Below are 12,385 nucleotides of genomic sequence, written 5' to 3'. Positions count from 1 at the left end.
TACATTTTCTAAAGCTTAACAAATAAAAAGTTTTAAACTCTGAAAATATATATAGCATAGCTATGTATGTACATAGCTGTACAAGCTCCTATAATTGTACAACTCATGTGACTTACTAATGGTATTTTTTTCTGAAAAGAGGATACTTGACAGAACTTGTTGGTACTCAAAGATCCTGTGGTTTTTGAAAGTGAATTTTCTTTTGGAGCTGCAGTCATGCATAGTAAATATTAATAAAACAATAGCGAGCTGAATACATAAACACTGGAGACTCCTGAGCAGTGAGCAGACTTGCTGTTTTGAATGCCTTCAGTTGCTGTTCTGTATTAACTTTTTCAATCGTTCATGTTAACAATCGCCTTTAACAAGAGAACTGCTCTATGAAAATTGTTGTTGCACTGCCAGAGAGGAGAGGAAAGGACTGGCTTTGCAAATTGCATTGTTATTGATGTTGAAGAGATCACTGCTAAGGTACAGCTGTGTCGGTGACCTTAAAGCAAAGGTACAGCTGTGTCGGTGACCTTAAAGCATTATATTAGTAAGTAGAGTATTATATGTGTAATCTTACCCTGTGTGATTTAAAAAAATATTGTGTTTATTTTTCTCCTCCTTTACTTGTGGACTGTAAAATGGAAATATTAACAGGATTTGCTGGCTCACTGTGCAACATTTGTTCTTTTCTTTAGAAGAGAAGTCTATGGTATTCTTAAAGCTGAAGGCATTTTACTTCCTCGCTATGCAGTTCTGAACCGTGATCCAAACAATCCCCAAGGTAAAAAAAACCAGTGGCTAAACTATGGACATCTTTTTGTTTCCACTGGAGAACAGTACATACATAGTGGAAAGCTAAATTTCATTGGCTAGACAATTGATTTATGCAGAGTTTAATTTCTCCTGCAGCATTTTAAGTACCGTTGTGGGGGGCAGTATGAAAAAGGAGGGGGTTTGAGGCTGTGTAGGCGCTGTTTAGCATTAATGAAAACATCAAGACTTTTGTTTTGGTCACAAGTTCAAAACATATCAGCTTCAGGGAAGAAAATTAACTCCATGCCAGCGAAAGGCAGTACAGGTTTGCATCTGAATAGTGTGATTCTGACATCCTACATCTTATAGATATCATAGAACAGCTAGAATATTAAGGGCCTCCTTACTCAAACTGAGATTCTAACATGTCAGCAAAGAGAACAGCATTCATTATGTTATATTTACCACAATAATTAGTGATTTTTACTTAGAAGGCAGAAACGAGTCAGGCTATTGTATACTTTCTCTTCTTAAGTATAAGCAGCCATGTAAGGGAAATCTATTCCAGACATATCTGCAGGTGATATACTCTGAGTATAAACTGGAATTAATTTTTTGTGTAGCTGAAAACAAACTTAACTTTTTCTACTAAAACGAAAACTTACATCAACAGTAGGAAATTGCAATGATAGGTCAAGACAAGGGAATTTCGCATTAAAATGTCTGTGTAATCAGAGAATAGGACACTTTTGTGCTACTAAAGTCAAATAAAAAGCTTCTGCATGCAATTAACCAGGATTGAAGAGATTGCTGATCCCGGATACCAGAGAATCTTCTGTGCACAGTGCATGAATCACATAGTATGAGACAATTCTCAGCCTATGGAAGGTACTGGGCATCTGACACTACAGGATGTGCACTGTCCACCTGCTAGCTCCCTGATAGTTCAGAAAAAGGCACTGAAGAAGAAGACAAACAGTGCTTTCCATTCTCCCAAATACTTCCAAAATATACCACCCATCCAAGCTTAGGCATCTGCAGAAGACTATTTCCTGTCCGACACTGAAGGAATCAACAGAGATTCAGGAACATAGTATTAAAATAACATAATCTAGACCTAGTGCAGCAGATATGATCATCACGTCTTTGTGCAGTCAGTAACAAATCAGAGAAATGAAAATGTAATACAATATTTTTGTTTCAACCTGCAAAATTAATTCAGATCTCTTAAAAATTTCGTTCCATTAGCACACTATTACATCTCAATTCTTTCCACTGTTTCTTCAGAATGCAACTTGATTGAAGGAGAAGATCACGTGGAAGTGAATGGAGAAATTTTCCAAAAGCCCTTTGTAGAAAAGCCAGTTAGTGCTGAGGACCACAATGTTTACATTTATTATCCAACATCTGCTGGGGGTGGAAGCCAGAGACTCTTTCGAAAGGTGAGCGTGTGGTACTAAAGCTGTCAAAAAGCTGTAGATGTCTGACAAGATTGCAGAGTAATTCTGTCATGTCCTGCTTGCTTAGGAATACTGGCAGATCAGAGAGTTAATATCAGGAGAACGTGCAGATTGGATGAAAACCCTTGTTTCTTGCAGTAGATTGTCAACCACTGCAGATTCTTCAAGATAAAAGAAGCATACACTGTGAATGCATTTTAAGAATCTTACAATTTTGGGAACAATCAAAATCTTGCTTCATTTGGTACAGAAGATGTTTTCTCAGGACAATTGCATTATATTAAGGAGTTATGAAGTTTCTCAAGCAGTAACCCATGAGATTTTTAATGGAAAAATATGTCTTTCAGATTGGCAGCAGAAGCAGTGTTTATTCGCCTGAAAGCAGTGTGAGAAAAACAGGTTCCTATATTTATGAGGAATTCATGCCTACAGATGGCACTGACGTGAAGGTATGAAAACTGCTTGTTCTTGTTTATATTTAGAACAATCGAGTGATCAAAGAGCTTGTCAGTTTTAAAGATGATAGTGTATCTTTGTGTCAGGGATTAATTTTAATTGTTTTACTAGAGTCCATTAGTAAAGAACATAATTCTGATTCTAGCTAAAGACGGAGCTGGGTTCTGGCTAAACATAGTACTTGCAATAGCTGGAGGCTTATTACCCAACATATTGTCTTTTTTTTTTTTTTGCATTGTATTAGTGCCAGAGCAGCATCTACTTTCCCATGCTAACAGAGGCTCCCTAGATATATCATCTGAACGGTAAAGGTTACAAAGAAATCTGTAATTAAAATAGATTTTACCAACTATCTTAGTATGCTAATTAATAAACAAAGGTTACTTTCTAAAATTTTATTAAGTTGAAGAAAATAGCCTTCATTAACCTTATTTGTAATAATTCTCACTCTTTCGTTCATTTTTTTCTTAACAGATATAAAGATTAAGTATCATAAAATAATGCTAAAACAGAGCAATAACAAAGTAGGTGTTAAGCCAGCCATGTATGACGATTACTTTGTGTTCATTCTGGCTATTTTAAGCTTATCTGAAAACATGTGAAAAAAATGCTTTACAGTATGCATAAGAGATTTAGACAAAAAGTGTAGGTGTAGAGAGTGTGAGGTCTAATCCAATCCTAGGCAAAAGAGCCCTTTTATGTATTGCAATCAACTTCTTGGTATCACTTGGTGAATGCTCTTTTCATCTTCTCAGAAAAATCCTGATCTTTAAGTCACTATATTCTTATGTATATTCTTATTTTGTGCAACACTTTGCAGTAGGTTAATTTGAGTTTACAGACATTTGTATAAGACTTTTACCAACTTTCCAAAATGTTTCTTGCAACATGAAGAAATGCAAATGAAGGATGGCATCTCTTTGACTACTTGTAGTATAGTCATCAAGCAGCAGCTGTGGGCTTTTAACACAGAAAAAAAAAATAATAACTTTTCTTAACAAGAAAATAGATTTTCTTAACAATTCGGCAGCTTCTCTTAACTCACCCTCTTGCCCAAATTCAGTAAATTGGTATTTGCAGTCATCTGGTTTAGCTGAATACTTTTTTGTCAGCGCTTGGAGTTTTGTTTTTAGTTAAAGAGACTGTAGCCCACTTTTGACAGCTGCTGCTGAGTCTCTTCTAGCATATGCTCCAATCCTTTCAGTGAGCATCAAAACTGCAGTGGGGAGATAACACAGTTGTTCTCTCAAGCTCCTACCTTATCATGCTGAAACTGGGCAGATCTTTTCTTTGTTTAGTCCTGTCTGAAACATAAAAATATTTTTTTAATGAGGAGGATCACTTATTCCTGCAGCCAGATTTCCATAAGTAAATTGAAGTAATTCTCAAATTAACCTGTTCTCCAAGTTCTACAGATGTTTTTGAGAGGAAAATGTTATTCTTTACCTCTGTGCCACCATAATTGAGAAATTAATTTTTATTCATCAAGTTTTATAATGACTGTTCTTGTGTTATTGTAGGCTGTCAAATGGATGGATGTTCTCTGAAGGCAGAGAATGCCATTGAGGAGGACACTTTGGTGTGACCTTTTCAATGATGAAAGCAGCTAGTATCTTTTGAACTTGTTACCCCATTTGGGATAAATTTAGCAAAATGTATTCATACGTGTAACATAATTTAATCACACTGAATCAAGAGCTCCTGTTTTTCAATTCAGGTGTATACAGTGGGTCCAGACTATGCTCATGCTGAGGCCCGGAAGTCTCCAGCTCTGGATGGCAAGGTAGAACGAGATAGTGAAGGAAAAGAAGTGAGGTATCCAGTCATCCTGAATGCAAGAGAGAAGTTAATTGCTTGGAAAGTATGCCTTGCCTTTAAGGTAAGCTGATTACTTTCCTATCTGATCAAACGTTTAGTGTTAATTAGTTGTTACATGAAACTTCTGTTGAGTTTTAGAGCACAGAGCCAGCAGTGGTAATGGCTGCAGAACGCCTACGAAGGTGAAAAGTTAAACATCTCTTTTTAATCTAGAAAAATTCTTCCTTTAATATACTGAAAAGTTCTGGATGAGTTGTTTCTATTGCGTTGGTTTCCTGAATTCACATGTTGCTGTTGTGCTTTGCTAGCTCACAGTGTATCTATTCCATGCGTAATATTTTCACACCTCTTGGTAATGGTTTTACCATTACCAAACACAGTTTCAGTAAAGTTTTTGTAACTTTTGTTACCCAGTATTTACAGTGGGTACAAATTAAATGTTAATTTGGTATTGATATGACTAGGTCCTTATTTGAAGTGTTTATTAGTTTCCATTTTTTGTATGGTTTTAAAATTCCTTTGTTCAAAACTTAGGTCTTTTACCCTCCTTTCACCTGTTCCATTAAAAGGCTTTCAGTCTGTTTCCTTGCCTGTACGTAACTGTGATGGCATTCTGGAGCCTGTAGGATTTGAATCTCTATCAGCAAAGTGGACTTTGAGGTCTGAAGAAGTAATCTGTTGAAATATCTTTTAGTATCCTGTACTAATGATGTCAGTAGTATGTCAGTGTCAAAACTATTCTGTCGATTTTTGATTAAAATGGGTTTTTTCCAATGTTTTTGTGATTTCTTGCCTGCCACCCTTATAAACTATGTCTAGGGGAAAAACACTGTTAGAAAGGGGAATTTGTAGGCCTCTCATTGCTTATGCTGTAAATCTTGAAGCTTAAGTTTGTGCATATGTGAACTTGACATTCAACACTGATACTGCTAGGGATGTGCAGGAAAGGTATAATCAATTTGGGGATACAAAGTTAAAAATGGGAAGATGTTTGCATGACATGAGTGAACCTAACATGGAACTGACAAAAGGTACTAAGTATAAAATGTGTCATATTTTTGTCATGTTTTCAGATGAATACCCTGTTAAAATATAAAGTTTGTTTAGAATAAACAGTTCTAAGGAAGGTGATAAATTACTTGAACCCTTATTGTTAAAAACAGCAAACAGTTTGTGGCTTTGATTTGCTGCGTGCTAATGGACAGTCCTATGTCTGTGATGTGAATGGCTTCAGTTTTGTGAAAAACTCCATGAAGTACTATGATGATTGTGCTAAGATATTGGGGTAAGAGTTTACTGATTTATTTCAGATTTACTTCTTCACTCTGTTGTATAGTTTATATACTACAGATTTCTTATTAATTAATTATTTAAAATTAAATATCACATAAAATAAGTAATTACATTAAACAATAAAGTAAATCAATTATTAAAGATAATCATAAGTCAATAAATAAATAAATACTAAAAAGCAAGTGCTGTCCTCAAAGTAGGCTGATCCCATTTTTGGCCAGTTAAACTGGCTTTACAGTAAGATTGCACTGATGAGGTACAACATGACTTTCTGCATCATGTAATGGCCTGGAATCTTATTATCGAGGAAGAGCTAAGCTGAAATCCTAGATAACAGCTGTAGTCCTGTTGCTTTAAGTCACTTTTTGAGTTAGAGTTACAATTCTCAGACCCATTTTGATTTCTCTTTTTTTAAATTGTTGTAGCTGTTGAATTCTCTTTTAAAAAAGTTTCCTCATTGTTTTTTCCTCACAATTTATTCTCTAAGGTAATACACTACAGTGTTAAGCCACAGCAGGTTTTTTCACACTTTTTAGCAATAAATTTTGCCTTATTCTACTTTAGGATGCACAATTGTTTTCTTCCATGTTACTGCTTCTTATGTAGGTATTAATCTGAAGTTCAGTGTATTTTTATGAGACACTTGTGAAACAGAACATTAGCAAGATGTACCAACCTTCTTGAGGTGGAGAGTGTGTTTTAATTTTGTGGTTATTACCAGAGACTGTACCTATATTTCCAGTTTTATCACAGAGACTTTTGAGAAATTACCAGTAAAAGGTACCAGTTACTCTTTGAGAATGGCTTGGTGATTATCAGGGACTTTTAGCTGGGCAGTGGAGTTAATTTTCTGCATATTTAAGAGAACAAGACTAATTCATACCCAAGCAGCTCCTTTAGGAACTGGAGTTGAAAAGCTGAAGTTTATTACAAATACAGGGCCAGTAGTCTAACATCTGTGTAGCAGCTGTAGTAGCTTTAAATTGTTGTTTAAGTAGGTTTTTATTATACAATTAAAAGAAAAATGTGCATCTAGAGGCTCATGGCTACTGGTACTCTAAAACTACATTAACAAAAATGCACATATGTATATATATATATATATATATATATATATATATATATATATATATATATAAAACTGCTTTGGTTTGGAGTTCATGTGTGTTTTGTAAACTGTGCTTTAAACTTACTTAATTTTTTTTTTTCTTTTTAACCCCTTTTTTTAGAAATATCATAATGAGAGAACTTGCTCCGCAGTTTCAGATACCATGGTCAATTCCTTTGGAAGCTGAAGACATCCCTATTGTGCCAACCACCTCTGGAACAATGTAAGAAAACAGTTACTACACTTGGATTGTGCAAACTCCCCATGTAACTTTTGTGTGAATTTTTTTTTCTCTTTACAAGGTGTGCCCACTTTGGCCTATGAATGCTTGTTTTGTGTGCTGAAAACAAGGAAGGAATTACAATTGCTATGCCAGCAGTCAGAGTTTCTCACCCTTAGTCAAGCTGAGTATAGAACAGCAGATTTTCAAGTGTAGCATCTTTTATGCATAGCTTCCACTGCTAATCACTGTTCCAGCACCAACTTAATATGCGCTTCTAATAAACATCCTCTCTCATTTAATGATCCTCAAAATTGCCGTTTTAAAAACTACTTAAAATAGATACTCTGTAGTTACCTAAGTCTTAAAATCAGTATTTATATTTTACACTTTACATCATTTTCGGTTAACCTTATATTCTTACATATCCTTCCATCACTTCTGTAGTTACGTCAGATGTCTACAACTTTGTCAGTTGTCTTGATTGTGGTTGGTTTAATGTTAATTAAATTTGTAGGCAGAATTGTGAAATATGACTCTCTTGAAATTTCAGGATGGAGCTCAGATGTGTTATAGCTGTAATACGCCATGGGGACCGAACACCAAAGCAAAAAATGAAAATGGAGGTAAAACATCAGAGGTCAGTAGAATCTTGGTAAAAATTATTACCCATGTTTTAAAGCAGAGGATTCTTGGGGTTGTGCAAGCAATGAGTTGAGCAGGAATTGCACGTTGTTTTTTGTTTTGTTTTCTTTTAAATCTAACTGATATTGTAGTTAATTAAAAAGCATGCACCTCTCTTCCTAACAGAACTGTCAAATTACTTGACAGATTTCCTTCAACACATGGCTTGTGAACTGTCCTGTTTGATCTTAAGGAAAATGTGTTTGTATCTGTAGATGTCTTTATTCAAAATAATGCAGCAAAGAATATTTCTGGTTCTCCTTTAGACCGTGACTTCTGCGTTTCGCTTTTTATCATAACTATTCTTGTGTGAGGTGTCATCTTACAGTAACACCTTTTTAGTTTTGTCAAAGCATGATGACTCAGAATTTCTGGTAGATACCATGTTTATGTTAGCATTTGTAAAATGACTTATGTAATTGACCTGGAATTTGTTGAAATTTCAGTAAAAAAGAATTAATTATTTTGTGACTAGATTCTCGCATTCAAAACATGCTGAAGAAGTGTAGGACTGCTTCTTTTCTGTTTTTTGGTCCCTACTTCTGTTCAGGATCATTCTTGAAGGTTAAGAATTCACATTAGCTGCATATTGAAATATGTAGAATATTCTTTTTTTTTTTTTTTTTTTAATACTTAGCAAGTTAGTAAAAGAACATTTTTAGTGCTCTTATTTCTCAACTTTCTGGGGAAATGGGATTTGAATAAAATCTGGTTTGACCTCTGTAGTGCAGGTTTTAACGTGATTTTCATATAGTATAAAGGTGCTAATTTTAGACTACTTTAAGAGGCACTTGTTCAAGTACTATTTTAATTTATTAACTGAATTTTAAATGACTTTTCTTTTTTTAAAGATTTTTTGATCTCTTTGAAAAATGTGATGGATATAAATCTGGAAAACTAAAACTGAAAAAACCAAAACAATTACAGGCAAGTTGGTCTTTATTTTCTTGATGTAGTATTTTGTAAATAGAAATTTATTTAAATAAATCCTATGTTTCCTTTCCTTAGGAAGTGCTTGATATAGCAAGGCAGCTCCTTGTAGAACTTGGGCAAAACAATGATTCTGAAATTGAAGAAAGTAAAGCAAAACTTGAACAGCTAAAGACTGTGTTAGAAATGTAAGTGTCTAATTTTTAGGTTTCATAGCAACAAAGTTCTGTCTGCTGTTTTGACCTCAGCGAAGTTCTGTCTGGTGTTTTGACCTGTTTCACCAGTTACTGCCTGGATTGCAATGTTATCAAATATGTAATGATATGATAATTCAAGCACAAAGGTTATGAAGAAAAAGGATGTCACGTTTGAATCAGGCCATTGCTCTTTTTTTTTATTTCTTGTCTTTTTAATTAAACTTGTTGCTGTATCTAGTGTCTCAGTATACTTTTGACATGAGAAGGTTGCTCTCTTGGGTATCAAATTTTTTCTTCTTGCATGTTTTTAAAATGAAGGGTCTGCTTCTTGCAGTGTGACATAAGAAGTCTGATAGAGCCAGTAAGAATTTTCATCATGTGTACTTGTCTACTTACAGCAGACTTGGAAGATTGCAAATAAATCGTTGTATAATATGCCTGAAATATTAAGTAACTTAAAAAAAATAAAACCCCAACCAAACAAACAGAAAACAACAGAAAAAAAATAAGGCTTCAAGATTTGTTAAAGATCTGGAATCTTAGAATGCTAAATGGAAGTGGATAATTTTAATTTAAAAAATTATCAGGGCACAGACAGCTATTACTGAAATTTATGATGATTGTTTGAAATCTTTGAGAACTTAATGGGCTAAAAAAATAGTAGTCATCTACACTGTCAGACGAGATTCTTGATAGCCACTGTAATATTGCGTCTGAATAGATAAATTACTTGTACAGTCTGCCAGTGCTGCTTGTTGTTGTTTAGGATTTTGTTTTCCAATTTTAAGAGTTGTAAAAAATAGTAGTAGATCGTATTTTAAGATATTTCATTATCGCACAGTTGTTATTTCTGTTAATTCTGTTCTTGTTGAATTAATGTTTGTTCTAAGCACTGCTTCAATAAATGGTGGTCAAATGCACAAATCAGTGAACAGCATAGATTTATTATATCCTGTTACAAGATCTTAGTAGTTTTGGGGGAAAATATTTTAAAAGTTTCTCTCCCACTTCCTCTCTCACTTTTCCTTGTCCCCACTTCAGGTATGGGCATTTTTCAGGCATCAATCGCAAAGTTCAGTTAACATATCTTCCTCATGGCTGCCCTAAGACTTCCAGTGAAGAGGAAGGTATTGCATTACTTTTGCACCTAATCACTTAATACCATGTATATTTTAATAGTCACGGACTACTGGCATGACATGTCTTGATGTTAAGAAGAAGGGATATTTTGTTTTGAATGAATGTTTGTATTGTTGGCAGATATTTACAGTCTCTTAACATGCTGAATTGTGTACCTAAAACTATTTAGTAAATTTTTATTCTAACACTATTCTTTTGTAATAGAAAAGTAGCATGAAAAGAAACTTCAGTGATTTCACCAAGATGGTGTTTTGAGCTAGGATAAGAAAATCTCACTCAACAATTACTACTATCTTTAAAACTTTTATAAGCTGTAGGGTGTTTAGCATCCAATTTGTTTTAGTTGTTCTGTCTTGATTTACTTTCTGCTTCAGATTGCATGCTAAATATTTTTCACTTATATTTTCTTCATAGTTTACCTACTTTGGTTTTCACTATTTTAAGTGCTCATTTAGTTTACCAGGTCAATATTTTCTTAATGTTAGAATGCTATTAAAGATTCATAATGTTGAAGAGATCCTTTACTGAAGCCCTGCAGAGACCAAATATTTTTTGTTCATTTGGAAAAAAAACTTACAATTTACTTCATTGCTAAACTCCTCTCTTTGTGTGCAATTAGATAATAGAAGAAATGAGCCATCCCTGCTTCTGGTTCTAAAATGGGGAGGAGAATTGACCCCTGCAGGCAGGGTTCAAGCAGAGGAGCTTGGAAGAGCTTTCAGGTGTATGTATCCAGGTGGACAAGGTAAAAAAAAAAAAAAAGTAATATTTTTTTTAAAAGTGGTGAATGTCGTAAATCACTTTGGAAGATAATCCAGTGGAAAATGAGAGTTTGAGCAAAATGTTTGTTTGGTAGGAGATTATGCTGGATTTCCTGGATGTGGTTTACTTAGATTACACAGCACTTACCGACATGATCTCAAAATCTACGCTTCTGATGAGGGACGAGTTCAGATGACTGCAGCAGCTTTTGCAAAGGTACAATGTGAAATGGTATTTTCAGTTTTAAAATTCTGATGTTCTTACACCTGTTTTTTCTTTTGAAAGCTGGAAGAGATTTATGTTTTATCAGAAAAATGTATTTTCAAAGAGTAGTTCAGTGTGAAAAAGTATTCCGTTAATGAGCCAAGCATTTGAAATTCTTGAGCAGATGAAGACAGATTTTAATTAAACAACCATGTCCTAGGCATCTGTGTCCTTCACGACAAATCCATAGAATTCCATGAACAAGCTAAAGTCTGCTCATTTGAAGACCAGAGCTCTAATGCAAATATTTGTCTTGTTCACTTGCCCAAGGATCTGTTATGAGATTTCAGTTACCAAGGGTGCCATTGACCTTCCCATTCCTGACACTTCTGAGTAACAGCTCCAGGGCAATGCCTCTGCTCAATAGTTCATCAGTAACCTGTGTCGAAAGGATTGTCCTGGTTGTTTTCCAGAAATCTGGATTGCTTGTCCCCTGCAATATTGCCTGTGCATGAGGTATTCAGGGCCAAGTGCACCCATGGAAAACAGGGCCTGCAATCAGGAGGCTTTCTCCAGTTTTGTTAAGAAAGCTTTATCCATTTCCCCTTTTAATTCAGATGGTCTGTAGCAAAGGCCCACCCTGTTGTTGTCCTATGCTTATTTGTCCTCTGATCCTTACAAATTAGTTCTCAACTTGTTTGTCACTAGTTTGAAAGCAGAAGACCTCGTGTTCAAGCTACTCTTTGATGAAGAGCCCAACCCTATCTCCCTTCCAAAAGGCCCTGTACCTAGTTATAGCAAAACACCATTCATGTGAACTGTTCTACCACATCTCTGTAATCTGACTTAGCTTTAAGCTCTACAAGTCTTCAGACTTCCTGTTTCTCCTTTTTGATTCCATGATGCATGTGTTTGTACAGAAATATTTCAGCCACCTGACCTGCTTTTTCATTGGTCAGCAGGCTTGAAGAGACACCACCCCATTTCCTTCCTTATTCCAGAGGCTTTCTGTTGCCAGAAAATTCATGAAAGTTTTTAGCCTTCTTTATTTTGGAATTCTCCATTCACCTCTTTTTCAAGGCCTTTGGTTGTCCTGTGACTCAGAGGACTTTTGCCTCTGCAGAGTCTCTGCAAAGACCTGAGCAGCTGTCACCTCCCAGGAGCAGTGTTGGCCCCAGTGATTAGGGTTGCTTCAGCTGGTGCTGGGGAGTATGCTCTGACATGTCACCAGCACTGTTGCACCATCTGTACCAATTGTGCACACTGAGGCAGTGTTTTGGGGGTCATTTCTATGCAAATACCTGTGTTGTGTCTCTGTTTATCCAACCCATATGCAAGTGATACCATCTCAAATTTAAATTAGTGGTTT

General features: G+C 35.2%; 1 protein-coding gene across 14 annotated transcripts in view; it reads left to right on the top strand.

Moving 5' to 3' along the window:
* PPIP5K2 (diphosphoinositol pentakisphosphate kinase 2) overlaps positions 1–12,385 on the top strand; it is a 47,521-nt gene that overhangs the window by 12,941 nt on the left and 22,195 nt on the right. For all 14 annotated transcript variants that reach the window (XR_004354427.1, XR_004354428.1, XR_004354429.1 and 11 more), the window contains 12 exons: positions 687–772; positions 2,032–2,186; positions 2,552–2,653; positions 4,378–4,539; positions 5,642–5,763; positions 7,001–7,102; positions 7,653–7,739; positions 8,635–8,710; positions 8,792–8,901; positions 9,952–10,037; positions 10,670–10,795; positions 10,907–11,028. Coding sequence is in view for 11 of the 14 variants with exons in the window: in XM_032675198.1 (XP_032531089.1) it covers positions 687–772; positions 2,032–2,186; positions 2,552–2,653; positions 4,378–4,539; positions 5,642–5,763; positions 7,001–7,102; positions 7,653–7,739; positions 8,635–8,710; positions 8,792–8,901; positions 9,952–10,037; positions 10,670–10,795; positions 10,907–11,028 (1,336 nt within the window). In the remaining 3 variants the exon portion in view is untranslated. The remainder of the gene's footprint in view (positions 1–686; positions 773–2,031; positions 2,187–2,551; positions 2,654–4,377; positions 4,540–5,641; positions 5,764–7,000; positions 7,103–7,652; positions 7,740–8,634; positions 8,711–8,791; positions 8,902–9,951; positions 10,038–10,669; positions 10,796–10,906; positions 11,029–12,385) is intronic.

This window comes from Chiroxiphia lanceolata, chromosome Z (assembly GCF_009829145.1).
Source record: "Chiroxiphia lanceolata isolate bChiLan1 chromosome Z, bChiLan1.pri, whole genome shotgun sequence".
In the NCBI taxonomy this organism is placed as follows: domain Eukaryota; kingdom Metazoa; phylum Chordata; class Aves; order Passeriformes; family Pipridae; genus Chiroxiphia; species Chiroxiphia lanceolata.
The sequence above is the reverse complement of the archived record's forward strand: the minus strand, read 5'-3'. Positions and strand labels throughout refer to the sequence as shown.